The 14166-nt window shown below is 36.6% G+C and overlaps 1 protein-coding gene across 1 annotated transcript; it reads right to left on the reverse strand.

Moving 5' to 3' along the window:
* Positions 1 to 9189: 9189 nt before the first annotated feature.
* Positions 9190 to 12490, reverse strand: LOC136217639 (uncharacterized). The gene is made up of 3 exons (XM_066004249.1): positions 10825 to 12490; positions 10140 to 10738; positions 9190 to 10045 (listed from the first exon to the last, which is right to left on the reverse strand). Exons 1-3 carry the CDS (start codon positions 11735 to 11737, stop codon positions 9515 to 9517), a joined length of 2043 nt encoding a protein of 680 aa, XP_065860321.1. The 5' UTR covers positions 11738 to 12490; the 3' UTR covers positions 9190 to 9514.
* Between the last annotated feature and the right edge of the window lie 1676 nt (positions 12491 to 14166).

Consider the following 14166-nt stretch of genomic DNA (forward strand, 5'->3'; position numbering starts at 1 on the left):
TAAAACATCATTCAACTGAAACATTAATGAACTGAAACATTACTGAACTGAACGTTACTGAACTGAAACATCACTAAACTGAAATATTACTAAACTCAAATATTACTGAACTGAAGTATCACGAAACTGAAACATCACTGAGCTGAAACATTACTGAACTCAAACATTGCTGAACTGAAATGTTACTAAACTAAAACATTACTGAACTGAAACATCACTCAGCTGAAATATTACTGAACTGGAATATCACTCAGCTGAAACATTACTGAACTGTAATATTACTAAACTGAAACATTACTGAACTAAAACATCACTTAACTGGAATATTACTAAACTGAAACATTACTGAACTGAAACACCACTGAACTGAAACACCATTGAACTAAAATATTACTAAACTGAAACATTACTGAACCGAATAAACTGAAATATTACTAAATTGAATATCATTGAACCGAAACATCACTCAACTGGGACATTATTGAATTGAAATATTACTGAACTGAATCATTACTGAACTGAAACATCACTGAACCGAAACATCACTGAACTGAAATATCACTGAACTGGAACATCACTGAACTAAAACATCACTGAATTAAAACATCACTCAACTAAGACATTATTGAATTGAAATATTACTGAACTGAATCATTACTAAACTGAAACATTACTAAATTGAAACATCACTCAACTGAAAGATTACTGAACTGAAACATCACTCAACTAAAACATCATTGAACGGAAACATTACTAAACTTAAACATCACTGAACTGAAATATTACTAAACTGAAACATTACTAAACTCAAACATCACTGAATTAAAATATTACTGAACTGAAACATCACAGAACTGAAACATTACTAAACTGAAACATTACTGAACTGAAACATTACTAAACTGAAACATTACTGAACTTAACGTGACGTAACGTAAATTAACGTGACGTAACGTAAATTAACATGACGTAACGTAAATTAACGTGACGTAACGTAAATTAGAGAAACATAATTTAACATAACGTAACATAATGTAACCTAACGTAATATAACGTAACGTAACGTATCTTAACGTGACGTAACCTAACGTATCATAACGTGACATAACATAATGTAACGTAAAGTACCATAACTTGACGTAACGTAACATAACATAACTTAACGTCATGTAACTTAACATAACGTAATGTAACATAACGTAACTTAACGTTACGTAACCTTACAATCCCTAATGTAACGTAACCTAACATAACATAACGTAAAGTAATAAATATAAACTCAATTTATAAATCCTTAGGATTGTAAGCTCAATTTATAAATCCTTAGGGTTTTTATATTTCTTTAAGCTTTCTATTATTTATAAACAACTATTGAGCTTATAATCCCTAACGTAACGTAAAGTAACATAATTTAATAAATATAAGCTCAATTTATAGATCCTTAGGATTGTAAGCATAATTTATAAATCCTTAGGATTTTTTATTTCGTTAAGCTTTCATTTATTTATAAACAATCATTGAGCTTACAATCTCTAACGTAATTTAACCTAATGTAAAGTAATATAACGTAACGTAACTTAGATTAATGTAACGTAACATAACTTAATGTGGCGTGACGTGACGTGACGTAACGTAACGTAACGTAACGTAACGTGACGTAACGTGACGTAACGTGACGTAACGTAACGTAACGTAACGTAACGTAACGTAACCTGGCATAAAGTAACTTAACGTTACCTAACATAATGTAACTTAATGTGACATTAATAAATATAAGCTTAATTTATAATTCCTTAGCATTGTAAGCTCAATTTATAAATCCTTAAGATTGTAGGCTCAATTTGTAAATTCTTAGATTTTTTTTTATTTCTTTAAGCTTTCTTTTATTTAAAAACAATCATTGAGCTTGCAATCCCTAATGTAACGTAATAAATATAAGCTTAAAATAAATCCTTAGAATTGTAAACTCAATTTATAAATTCTTAGTTTATTGACTAGATAAATTTGTGTTACTTAATATTTTATACTCCCTCCATTTCAAAATAATTGTCACATTTGATCTAATTTTTTTTTATTTCATATTATTTGTCATGTTTAGTTTTTAAGACAACTTTTTCTTATATTACCCTTATTAACGAGCTTAATATTAATTGCACTTTTAAGTTTTTAATGTATGAAAAGTGGATTAATTTAATGAGTGGTACAAAAAATGAGAATTGTAAATAATATAGATAATTAGTCTATGTTTTCTAAATTTAATGCAAATCAATTATTTCCTTAATATATATGAATTGTTAAATGTGACAATTATTTTAAAATGGATAGATATTATTTTAAAGAGTTAAATAACTAATTAGTGTTGAAAATGTTGTAAAAAGAGATCGTACCTAATTGATGCTTGTATATTTTATTTCCAATACTATTTTCTCTTTGTTAATTAATCTATATTTTATTACTATTAGGGGGCGTTTGGTTCAAACTTCGGAATCAGAATTGGAATCAGAATCGGAATATTACAGAATGAGAATCGGAATGACTATTTGTTTATTTTGTTTGTGATATAACCATGACACACGTAACCCATTATCTACCTAAATAACTGTACCCACGTTCAGTACGGTATCCTACCGATAGTTCACAAATAACCTCCTTCCTTATTCCTATAAATAGGTTTAAGTTCGAAGAAAAAAAGGTTGGCTTTTAGAGGGAGAATAATACGATATTTTATTGTATCTGACTTAAGCATCGGAGCGTTTGTGGGAAGACCGCTTCCCACACTATAACAGGTTTAATCCTCAAGGAAGATCAACCTTCGCTAAGGACGTTCAACCTTCATCCAGAGACCTTCAACCTTCATCCAGGGACGTTCAACATTCATCCAGGAGGTTCGATCCTCGAGGAACGTCAACCGTCATCTCCCTGTTTGGGAGGACCGCCTTCCTTCAGAGGTTCATCGATTGATCTCCCATTCAACAAATTTATTGTTTAGTTCAGGCTACAACAATTGGCGCCGTCTGTGGGAAATCGATCAAAAAGTCATTCATTCCACGTCATCTACTTTTCGTAATCAAAAGGGATGCCTCCCAAGAGATCTCAAGTTCCACCTTCTCAAACATCCCATATTCCGGACGAGCACGATGCACGCCAAGCCAATGAAGAAGAACGTGTTGAACATGTTGAAGACCAACATGGCCCATCAAGAGCTAATCCGCCCACCGTTCCCTTAGCGGACTATGAGGAGTTGAAGAAAAAATTTGAGGAAAACAATAATCGACTCCAAGAGTTAATGCTTTTTGTTCAAGAAGAGATGCGGGACAAAGAATTTCGGAACAAAGGAAAGCGTCCTGAAGTCGAGTTAGCACACGATGAAATCTCAGAACCACGTGAAGGAGGAAAGCGTAAGGGAAACAACTTAAAGATCCATGAGGTTGTGGAAAGTTCTTGGAAAGAAAATTCGAAAGCACGTGAAAAGGCCGGAGAAGAATCCATGTTCAGCGCGAAAGAGACAGTAGATCTTAGGAGGATGATCGAGCAGGTATTAGAACAAAAGAAGTTGGTTCCCAACAGTGACGAACAAACAGCAAGAAAAGTCCCCTTTTCAGGAGAGATCATGAATAAGCCTCTCCCTCGAAAGTTCAAGATGCCACAACTCATCACTTACTCCGGAAAAGGCGATCCTTATGATCATATGCAGAATTATGAGGCAGTAATGCTATTACATGGATGGGAAGATGCTATAATGTGTCGAGCTTTCTCACTTACTTTATCAGATCATGCTCGTACTTGGTTCAATAGCTTAAAGGAAAGCTCCATCTCCAACTTTGATCAGTTGAGAAAAGAATTCATAAAAGCATTCATCATCAACACCAAAAGGAAGAAGGATGCAACGTATCTCCTTACAATAAAGCAAGATGAAAGAGAAAGCTTGAAAGATTATGTAGAAAGGTTTCGCGCTGCAACTCTCGAGATTCATGATCTCCAAGTTAGAATGGCGGTTGCAGGAGTACTTCAGGGAACAAGATCGCGGGATCTCCAAAAATCTCTTTCCTATGATCAACCTTCAACCTTGGGCGATTTGTTCAGCAGGGCTAATAAATTCATCCTTTCCGAAGATGTGATGAGGAATATAGGGGCGAGAGGAAATCAAGATAAAAAAAGGAAGGAGAGGGATGAGGTTGATGATGTAAAAAAGGGAAATGGGAGAAGAAATGAAGCAACACATGCTCCAAAGTTGAGATATAAGAATTTCACACCTTTACTCCAACCACGTTCCAATATCCTGGCAGCCATTGAAAGGTCCGGACTCCTTAGTTCCCTCCCAAAACTGACAGAACTATGGGCAAATTTACGGATGCTTATTGTCGATTCCACAAAACTCATGGTCACTCAACTGATCGATGCAGACAATTGATGAACGAAATAGAATCATTGGTACGACAAGGTAAGCTTGAAAATTTTGTCTATGCAGAAATGTGGAGAAGGGAAAAACCACAAAACTTAAAGGAAGAAAGATACATGGAAAACAGAGAAAAGGATGGTCGAACATACGCCAAAGGGAAGGAAGACAAAAAAGATAAAGCCATAGCTCTTGATAACAAGCCGGCGTATCCAGTAATAAATGTTATTTCTGGAGGGGAAACTTTGGTTGGTGAATGCTCTTCATCAAGGAAAGCTTATGCTAGACAAGCTTATGAAGTCAATAATGTAATGAAAGTTCAGGAAGAAGAGTCCATAACTTTTACTCCTGCCGATCAAGGAAATGTGGTTGTACCCTATGATGATGCATTGGTGATTTCTGCTATCATAATGAAGTTTCCAGTAGAAAGAATTCTCATTGACAGTGGGAGTTCGGTCAACCTCCTCTATTGGAATTGTTTTGAGAAGATGAACTTGTCTTTAGATAGATTGAAGAGGGTGTCGACTCCACTCTTTAGCTTCTCAGGGGAAGCCGTCCAGGTGGCAGGGTCTATCCAATTACCAATCACGTTGGGCGACGAACCTTGTAATATTACGAGGATGGTGAATTTTATGGTAGTCAAATCAATATCTCTAGCCTACAATGTGATACTAGGAAGACCACTGATTATCGGCATGGGAGCCATGATATCGCCAGGATACTTATTGATGAAGTTTCCTACACCAAATGGCATAGGACAAGTGAGAGGAGATCAAAAGAAAGCTCGCAATTGCTACGTTTCTTCCATTAAAGGAAAGCATGGTGTAAGTGCAGAAACAATGGCAATTTCAGAAGAATCTGATAACAAGCCAAAACCGAAGCCAGTTGAAGAAGTTGAAGCAATACGATTGAAAGAAGATGATCCAAAAAAAATAACATATGTTGGGAGTAAAATGACAGAAGAAGTGAAGGGTGAAGTAGTCGCATGCCTTAAGAGAAATGTGGACGTGTTTGCTTGGGTTCCTGCAGATATGCCTGGCATAAGTTTGGATGTAGCTTCACACCACTTGAATGTTGATCCAAACATCAAGCCCATCAAGCAAAAGAAAAGGAGAATCGCTCCGGAGAGGCAAAAGGCTGTAGAAGAAGAAGTTGATAAGTTACTGGAGGCAAACTTTATTCGAGAAGTTTACTACCCGGATTGGCTTGCAAATGTTGTGATGGTGAAGAAACCCAACGGAAAGTGGAGAATGTGCATAGATTTCACCGATTTAAACAAGGCTTGTCCAAAGGATTCATATCCTTTGCCTCCAATTGACAAAATGGTGGATGAAACCTCTGGATACGAGTTATTGAGCTTCATGGACGCATACATGGGATACCATCAAATCAAGATGAATCCATCTGATGAAGAAAAAACTGCATTTATCACTGAGAAGGGCACATACTGCTACAGGGTTATGCCTTTTGGGCTTAAAAATGCAGGAGCAACATACCAAAGGATGATAAATAAAGTTTTCAAGCCTTTATTGGGTAACACTATGGAAGCGTATGTGGACGATATGATCATTAAAAGCAAGAAAGGAGAAGTACATGCAGAGAAGCTCGACAAGGTGTTCGATGTATTGAGAATCCACAATATAAAGTTAAATCCTAGCAAATGTACTTTCGGAGTACAATCAGGAAATTTTTTGGGGTATATGATAACTGAAAGGGGTATTGAAGCAAATCCAGAAAAGATCCAAGCTATCTCCGAGATGAAGCCTCCGGCATCCATCAAGGAAGTTCAGCGTTTGACAGGAAGATTAGCTTCGCTGAATATATTTCTATCTAAATCAGCTGAAAAAAGCCTACCTTTCTTCAAAACCTTGAGAGCAGGGAAAAACTTCCAGTGGACAACTGAATGCGAAAAAGCTTTTGAAGATCTAAAAGATTACTTGAAGAAAATACCATTGTTGACAAGACCAGAGCCAGGTGAAGTATTGTTTGTATATTTGGGAGTGAGCAAGGTGGCCTTGAGTGCAGTTCTATTAAAAAGAGAAGGAAAAATTGACAAGCCAATCTACTATGTCAGTAAGGTACTCCAAGGAGCAGAGCCTCGATACCCTTTTGCAGAAAAAGTCGCTCTTGCACTAGTGATGGCCTCTAGGAAGTTAAGACCTTATTTTCAGGCTCATTCCATAGTCGTATTAACCGATCAGCCTCTAAGGCAAATATTGCAAAAACCTGAATGCTCCGGACGTCTTACGAAATGGGCAATCGAGTTAGGAGAATACGACATCAACTTTGAGCCTAGACAAGCAATTAAGGGACAAGCCTTAGCCGATTTCATTGTGGAATGTACCGGAGAAAGAAAATTGGCAAGAGAAAATGAGCACACATGGAAATTATTCGTTGATGGAGCATCAAGTTCAATGGGAAGTGGAGCAGGAGTAGTATTGATATCTCCCGAACGAGAGATAATCGAATACTCTTTACGTTTCGCTTTTCCAAGTTCAAATAACATTGCAGAATACGAAGTCCTTATAGGAGGAATGAAGCTTGCCAAAGAATTGCAAGTTCAAAAGATTATAGCTCACAGTGATTCACAGTTGGTAGTTCAGCAATTCAATGGAGAGTATGAAGCGAAGGAACCTATCATGATTAAATACCTACGAAAGGTTAAATCCTTATCTCAAGGATTTGAAGATTTCCAGTTGCTACAAATCAATAGGTCTTCTAATAGCCATGCAAACGCTTTATCAAAGCTTGCATCGTCAATGGAAACGAAAGGAAGAATAGTGCATCTGGAAGAACTGAAAAGGCCAAGCATAGAGGAAAAGATTGTGGCATGTACTGAAGAAATGCAAGATTGGAGGACACCATTTGTGAAATTCTTGAAGACAGGGGAGCTTCCAGCTGAAGCTACGGAAATAAAGAAATTGAAGATAAGAGCAGCACGTTTCACTTTGATAAATGATGTCCTATACAAGAAGGGTTTCTCGATGCCACTTTTGAAATGTTTAGGTCCACAAAAGGCAGATTACACTCTAGCTGAAATACATGAGGGGATATGTGGGCAACATTTGGGAGCAAGAGCTTTGGCAAGTAAGGTGTTGCGTAGTGGATTCTTCTGGCCTACCTTGAGGGATGACGCTTTAAAGAAGGTTAAAGCGTGTGATAAATGCCAAAGATTTGCAGCCATTCAAAGTGCTCCAGTCTCACTTTTGAGAACCTCAATCGAACCAACTCCATTTGCAAAATGGGGATTAGATTTATTAGGGCCTTTTCCCCAAGCAACTGGAGGAAGGAAATTCCTGATAGTAGCAACAGATTATTTCACAAAATGGATAGAAGCGGAACCCTTAGCTACTATTACTGCGAAGAAGATAGAAAACGTGGTATGGAAAGATATCATATGCAGATTTGGCCTACCAAGGGTGATAATTACAGATAGAGGGAAGCAGTTTGATTGTGATTCATTTAGAGGTTTTTGTGAAAGGCTTCATATCCAACTCAGCTTTGCTTCAGTAGCATACCCACAAGCCAATGGGCAAGTAGAAAGAAGCAATCGAACAATCCTAGAAGGTTTAAAAATGCGCCTGGATAAGGCAAAAGGAGCATGGGCGGATGAACTTCCATCAATCCTCTGGGCCTATAGAACAACCAAAAGAGTCCCAACTGGAGAAACTCCATTCAGTCTAGCTTATGGAATGGAAGCTTTGATCCCTGTTGAGATTGGAGCAATTTCTCCAAGAATGGTTGATTTTGACGAGGAATCAAATTCTGATGCACTACAGGATAACTTGGATTTGTTAGATGAGCATAGAGATCAAGCGTGCATATGGTTAGCAGCATACCAACAAAGAGTCTCTCGTTACTACAACTCAAGAGTGAAGGAAAGAGTGTTAGTAGAAGGAGATCTTGTTCTGAGAAAAACAGTCATAACCAATGCACATTTGGAAGAAGGAAAGCTTCGTCCAAATTGGGAAGGACCGTATCGGGTAAGAAGGATAGGATAGTTGGACCTGGAACTTGCTTACTCGAAACGATAGAAGGAAAAAAGATTCATAAGACATGGAATGCAAATCACTTGAAGCTCTATCTCCAGAGCAATTGTATTAACACTTATTATGAATAAAGATACTCAGGCCGTAATTACGGTCCCGTGGTTTTTCCCCACATTGGGGTTTCCACGTAAATATTGTGTGTTTGTCTTTATCATTTGTTTATCAACTTATTTTATTCATGCTTTTAATTTATTATATAACGCTAAAGAAAAGCTAATAAATCTTTAAAGATTATCATTCTATGCTAATAAGCTTTAACATATTTTTCAAATGTGTTAAGAAAAATGGTAAAATAAAAGCTGGTAAAATAGAAGCCCATCTTCTACGAGGGAAGATACGCTCTTTACCATGGCTCTTTACCATGATGCACGCAGTTGTATTCCATCAAAGCTGTTAAGACACATGGTATAGAAAAAGCTCATGCTTTTACCATGATGCACGCAGTTGTGTTCCATTAAAGCTGTTAAGACACATGGTATAGAAAAAGCTCATGCTTTACCATGATGCACGCAGTTGTGTTCCATTAAAGCTGTTAAGACATATGGTATAGAAAAAGCTCATGCTTTTACCATGATGCACGCAGTTGTGTTCCATTAAAACTGTTAAGACATATGGCATGGACAAAATACAACTTCTATGGGGGAAGACATGTTTTTTGCCATAATGCAAGCAGTATCAATAAGTTCATCAAAATCACATTTATTCGGATTGAATTTCAAGTGATTGGGGAGCAGGAAAGATTAAATAAATATAACTCAAAAAGGTTTCCAAAACAAAAGGAAATGATAAAGTTTTTCAATAAAATGAAAATGTATCTCTAAGAAGCAGGGGTGGCAGAGGCATCATCATCATCATCATCAAGATCCTCATCAACTCCATGATCTTCATCCAAGTTTTGCAAAACAGCTATTTTTTCATCTTCTGTAATCCCATTCTTCCCGTGAAATGTCCAAGGCCCGCTAAGATTCTCCAAATCATCATAGAAACCTTTATTAAAAGAGGCGATGACATCCTCTTCGTCGGGGTCGAAACTTTGCCATGGACGGGAGTCAGAAACTGATGCAGTTTTTTAGAACACTAACTCAGGATACAGTCGACCATGTTCTTCCTCAAGAATTTGGCGAGCTAGATAGAAACTTGTCTTGCTAAAAGAGACCCCTACAACACATTTCCTTTGGTAACAATCAAAAGATTCTCTGTATGATTGAACGTTGGTAGTGGGCACCGATTTAAGTTCTCCTTTCAGCTTTTGAACCATCTCACGCTCAACGTTTAACTCGCTCTGGAGTAAAGTAACATCGTTAAGAAGCTTACAAGTCTTCTCTCCCAATTTCTTATTATCATCAACCATGGCTGAATATTTAGAAGCATCCTCTTTGAAATGGTCACACTCAGACTGCAGCTTTTTGTTATAATCTTGAAGATCTCTAATGGTTTGCTCCATTTTCTCTTGATGTGTATGATAATTCTCTAGCTTTTGGTTTCGCTCTTGAAGATCTTTGATAGTCTGATCCATTTTCTCATTGCGAGCAAGACAATCGTCGAGCTTTTTCTTCCATGATCCCGCGAATCCAAAGGCAAGAGAAGCACGTTGAGCTCCCTATAACAATAAGAAGAGGTAAAAAGACATTTTTGGTTATTTCTAAATTCCCGATTATATATAAAAGAAAACAATATATATATAAGCCTATCACCTCATTGATCCGGCGCTCGGCTAAGTCCATGTTATGTTGGATATCTTTAAAATATGTTTCTTCATCTCGAGGAAGAATGGAAGAATACATTAATCTTGAAGCTACCCCAGGAAGGAAAACAGAATCTGTATCAAGCAACCCAGGATACACTCTAAAATCATCGCCGTTTAAAGAACGATACATGGTAGGTTCATCCCTATATAGCTTCCAAAATGATTTAGGTCTATCTAGCAAAGGAAAAGATGGACGAATGTCATTTAAGGACTCTGATCGAAGTGTCCTCCTTGAAATGCGTGGGGTTTTAGGGTGTGAAAAATCTGAGCCACCCTTGTCAGCATGGAAGGTGTTTGCGTGTAAATTGGGAATATCTTTCTCAACTCCACTCTCAAAAGCAACTTGGGGATCTCCCATCTTTGATGAGTCGGCTTTAGCTTCCTTACAAGGATCTGTGTCGGCAGATGCATCAATAGGTTTAACCTTTTTAGAGGTTAAAGTATCATCTCTAGAATTTACTGAATCATGAACATTTCCTCTGCTACGTTTCTGGTTGCCCGTCTTCAAAGCGATGAGGGCAAATTTTCCAGGTGTGGAAGTCATACCTGTAAAAAATAAGAGAAGCATTAAAGTTAACAAAGCTACTTTATTTTTAGAAATATAATCTGCTATATCAACTTAAGTCATTCACCAAGCTCAGATATGGTGTGTGTAGAAATTTTCGACATTTCGGACATTGAAGAAACACTAAATTTCTCGACCAAAGATAGATCATCTACGGAGTCGGAGGCAGATCCCATATTTATAAATTTAGGAGCCATATTTGTCTCTTCCGATGAAGAATTAAAACTCAAAGTCTTGCCATTTTTCACATGTGTCAAAGATGTAATTCCCCAACCAGTCGTGATACGACGGAAAGCATTTAAAGCGTGGCTGAGAGGACTTTTCGCATATTGAAGAACAGGAATCTCGAAAGAATATCTCTCTAAAAGCTTGGGATGCGATGGCCGTGAGACACCTCTTCTAATCCAACACCAACTCCATGGAAGAGGAATATTCCATGCCATTTTAGGAGGAAACACGAGGATCCATCTATCTTCATATCGCTCTATAGGAGGAAGATCGTCAATAAATAATCCATCATTGCACATATCAGTCCTCTGAAGAGAAAATCGTCCGAATTTGTCTTTGAGAGGTCTAAGAATGTAAAAAAGATGAAAAAGGTTGACGGCTGGAACAACTCCTTTTTTATTACAAAGAGCATAAAACGCTACGAGCAATCTCCATCCTTGAGGATGAAGTTGAGACGGAGACAATTTGTTGCTTTTCAAAAACTCCATGAAAAAAGACGGTAAAGGAAAACGAACTCCCATCTCCAGTAGAGCCTCATGTATGGCGAATGATTCTGAAGGAACAAAAGCAAAGGAGGTCTTCGGGTCTGGAGGGAGGCGGCCCTCCCAACCAGACGGAAATGAGAATTTGGTCTTGAAAGTATGAACATCATCTTTTGATAGGCGAGTAGGAACACACAAAGCTAAAACGTCCAAGGAATGAGGCCCCAATGCTTCGGATATGTGTTTTGATGTTTGCTTGGTACGAACCATGATAAATATTCTTCAATGAAACAAGCCAACTGCGAAAAAAAAAGGCTCAAAAATGATTAAGAATAAAGGCGATTAGCATCAGACAAACGGGTTTCTTCTCCATTCCGAGGGAAAAATATACAGAAAGATATTAAGAGATGATATCTCTATCAAATATAAGATAGCCAGCCCGAAAATTGATACAATTGCTGGCAATTGAGGCATAGAACAACTAATTAATGGTTTCTCTACTTCTATGTATCATTGTGAAAGCAACTTTCATCTTATCACTATTTTTAACATTGTGCAACAATAAATTGATAAAGTTGGCAAGGCAACACAACATCTACTATCTATCAGATGAAAAAGTTTGAAGCAATAAAGGTTTAACCAGGAATCCTATCAATTCTAGCAAGTCATACCTTCAGCTTGAACCCGCCCGATAATATACTGTCAGGAACAGGTACCAGTAATATGATAAAGAAAATTGAATGTGTATAGGGATATCAAGAGGGGGGTGCAAAAAAGTGTGCTCTCTAAGGGAGTTGAACTTGGAAAATACTAACTAATTGTTTTTGTGCCCTTTAGTTCGAATGACATTATGCCATAAAACATAAAACATCAAATAAAAGTACATAAACTAGGAGAAAAACAGCAGCAAAATTAAAAAGCCAAAATTAACAAACCATTTAACCATACACATATTTCATTCCATGAATCATAAAAACTTAACAAGCAATTAAGAATTAAGGGATAAATTAACAAAAGCTTCAACTAACAACCTTCTTTCTTCTGGTTTGAATTCAAAGTGAAAGAGAAGAACCAGATCAGAATAAGCAGCAACAACAGCAGGAACCTTCGTTCTTCTTCTAATATGCTGGTGAGAGACGACGACGTCACGGCGGAAGGAGATAATAGAATAAGAAGGTTTGAGGTTAGGGTTTTGGTTATATGAATTCGAATTTAAGAGAGAAGAGTGAGACATATAAACAATCGGGAATTAGAATTCGAATAGGACTCTTTCTTCTTTTGCCGCAGGGCCTTGAGGGATATTAATAGATTTACGTTTCTGCATTTAATTTCTAATTAGGCATAAAAGAAACGAAGTCGTTTTATCTATGTAGTATCAGACAAAAAATAAAAAACCTAAACTCCTACCTTTCTTCTTCCCTGTGCACGCAAAGGGGAGCTTCTTCAGCTGGTCTTCAATGGAATTTCTAGGGACAAACTTCAAAAATCAAAAATCAACACACAGAGATCCGTCCCTGCTTCTAAAGTCACATAATCCCCAAATTGTACAAGCAAGGGTTCATTGGTAAATAAAGGTGGGCAAAGGCAAGTTCCCATTCTATTATGTTTAATTATTTCTTATAGGAATTTAAGTGCTTGCTGTCAACTTTCAAATTCATGTTGAGGGACAGTTGTTGTGAAATTAAATAGCATTTGTTATTTATTTGTATACCATTTTGGTTAAAATATAAAAAATAATATAAAATAAAATAAAATCATTTTTCAGGAGGTTAAGAAAATCTCTTTCTCACTCTTATTTTTTTGAAGAATAACCCAAAAATAACAGTGGGGAGCAATTGATATAACCATGACACACGTAACCCATTATCTACCTAAATAACTGTACCCATGTTCAGTACGGTATCCTACCGATAGTTCACAAATAACCCCCTTCCTTATTCCTATAAATAGGTTTAAGTTCGAAGAAAAAAAGGTTGGCTTTTAGAGGGAGAATAATACGATATTTTATTGTATCTGACTTAAGCATCGGAGCGTTTGTGGGAAGACCGCTTCCCACACTGTAACAGGTTTAATCCTCAAGGAAGATCAACCTTCGCTAAGGACGTTCAACCTTCATCCAGAGACCTTCAACCTTCATCCAGGGACGTTCAACATTCATCCAGGAGGTTCGATCCTCGAGGAACGTCAACCGTCATCTCCCTGTTTGGGAGGACCGCCTTCCTTCAGAGGTTCATCGATTGATCTCCCATTCAACAAATTTATTGTTTAGTTCAGGCTACAACAGTTTGGTTTAATTCCGGAATCGGAATCCAATTACTTTTAAGAGTGTTTGGTTCAAATTTCGGAATTGGAATCAAAATCAAAATTCAACAAAATAAAAAAAAAATTTAAATTTAATAAAAAAAAAATGAAATATGAAAACCATTCATTATATATTAACCGAAAAAAGATTAATTATAAAATTATTCATAAAATAAATTAATATATGAATAAATATACTATATTATTATAATATAAATATATCATATTCTATTCAAAAAATAAAAATAAATATATCATATCATACGACCATTGCTAGTTGCCTTTTTATTTTTTCTTATGTTATATGAGGCAGTTTTTTTTTAATGGTTATATGAGGCAATTACATTACAAATGTGGTGGGTTGTTTTTTATTTTTTATTTAATTAAATTTACGTGCT

Source organism: Euphorbia lathyris, chromosome 2, assembly GCF_963576675.1.
Source record: "Euphorbia lathyris chromosome 2, ddEupLath1.1, whole genome shotgun sequence".
In the NCBI taxonomy this organism is placed as follows: domain Eukaryota; kingdom Viridiplantae; phylum Streptophyta; class Magnoliopsida; order Malpighiales; family Euphorbiaceae; genus Euphorbia; species Euphorbia lathyris.

What these genes read in the sequence shown, in the direction of transcription:
- LOC136217639 (XM_066004249.1), bottom strand. Translation starts at nt 11,737, where the DNA reads ATGGTTCGTACCAAGCAAACATCAAAACACATATCCGAAGCATTGGGG. An exon ending in ACACACCATATCTGAGCTTG is followed by an intron (nt 10,739 to 10,824) that starts GTGAATGACTTA and finishes TATTTTTTACAG; the next exon opens with GTATGACTTCCACACCTGGA. An exon ending in CCGAGCGCCGGATCAATGAG is followed by an intron (nt 10,046 to 10,139) that starts GTGATAGGCTTA and finishes TTATTGTTATAG; the next exon opens with GGAGCTCAACGTGCTTCTCT.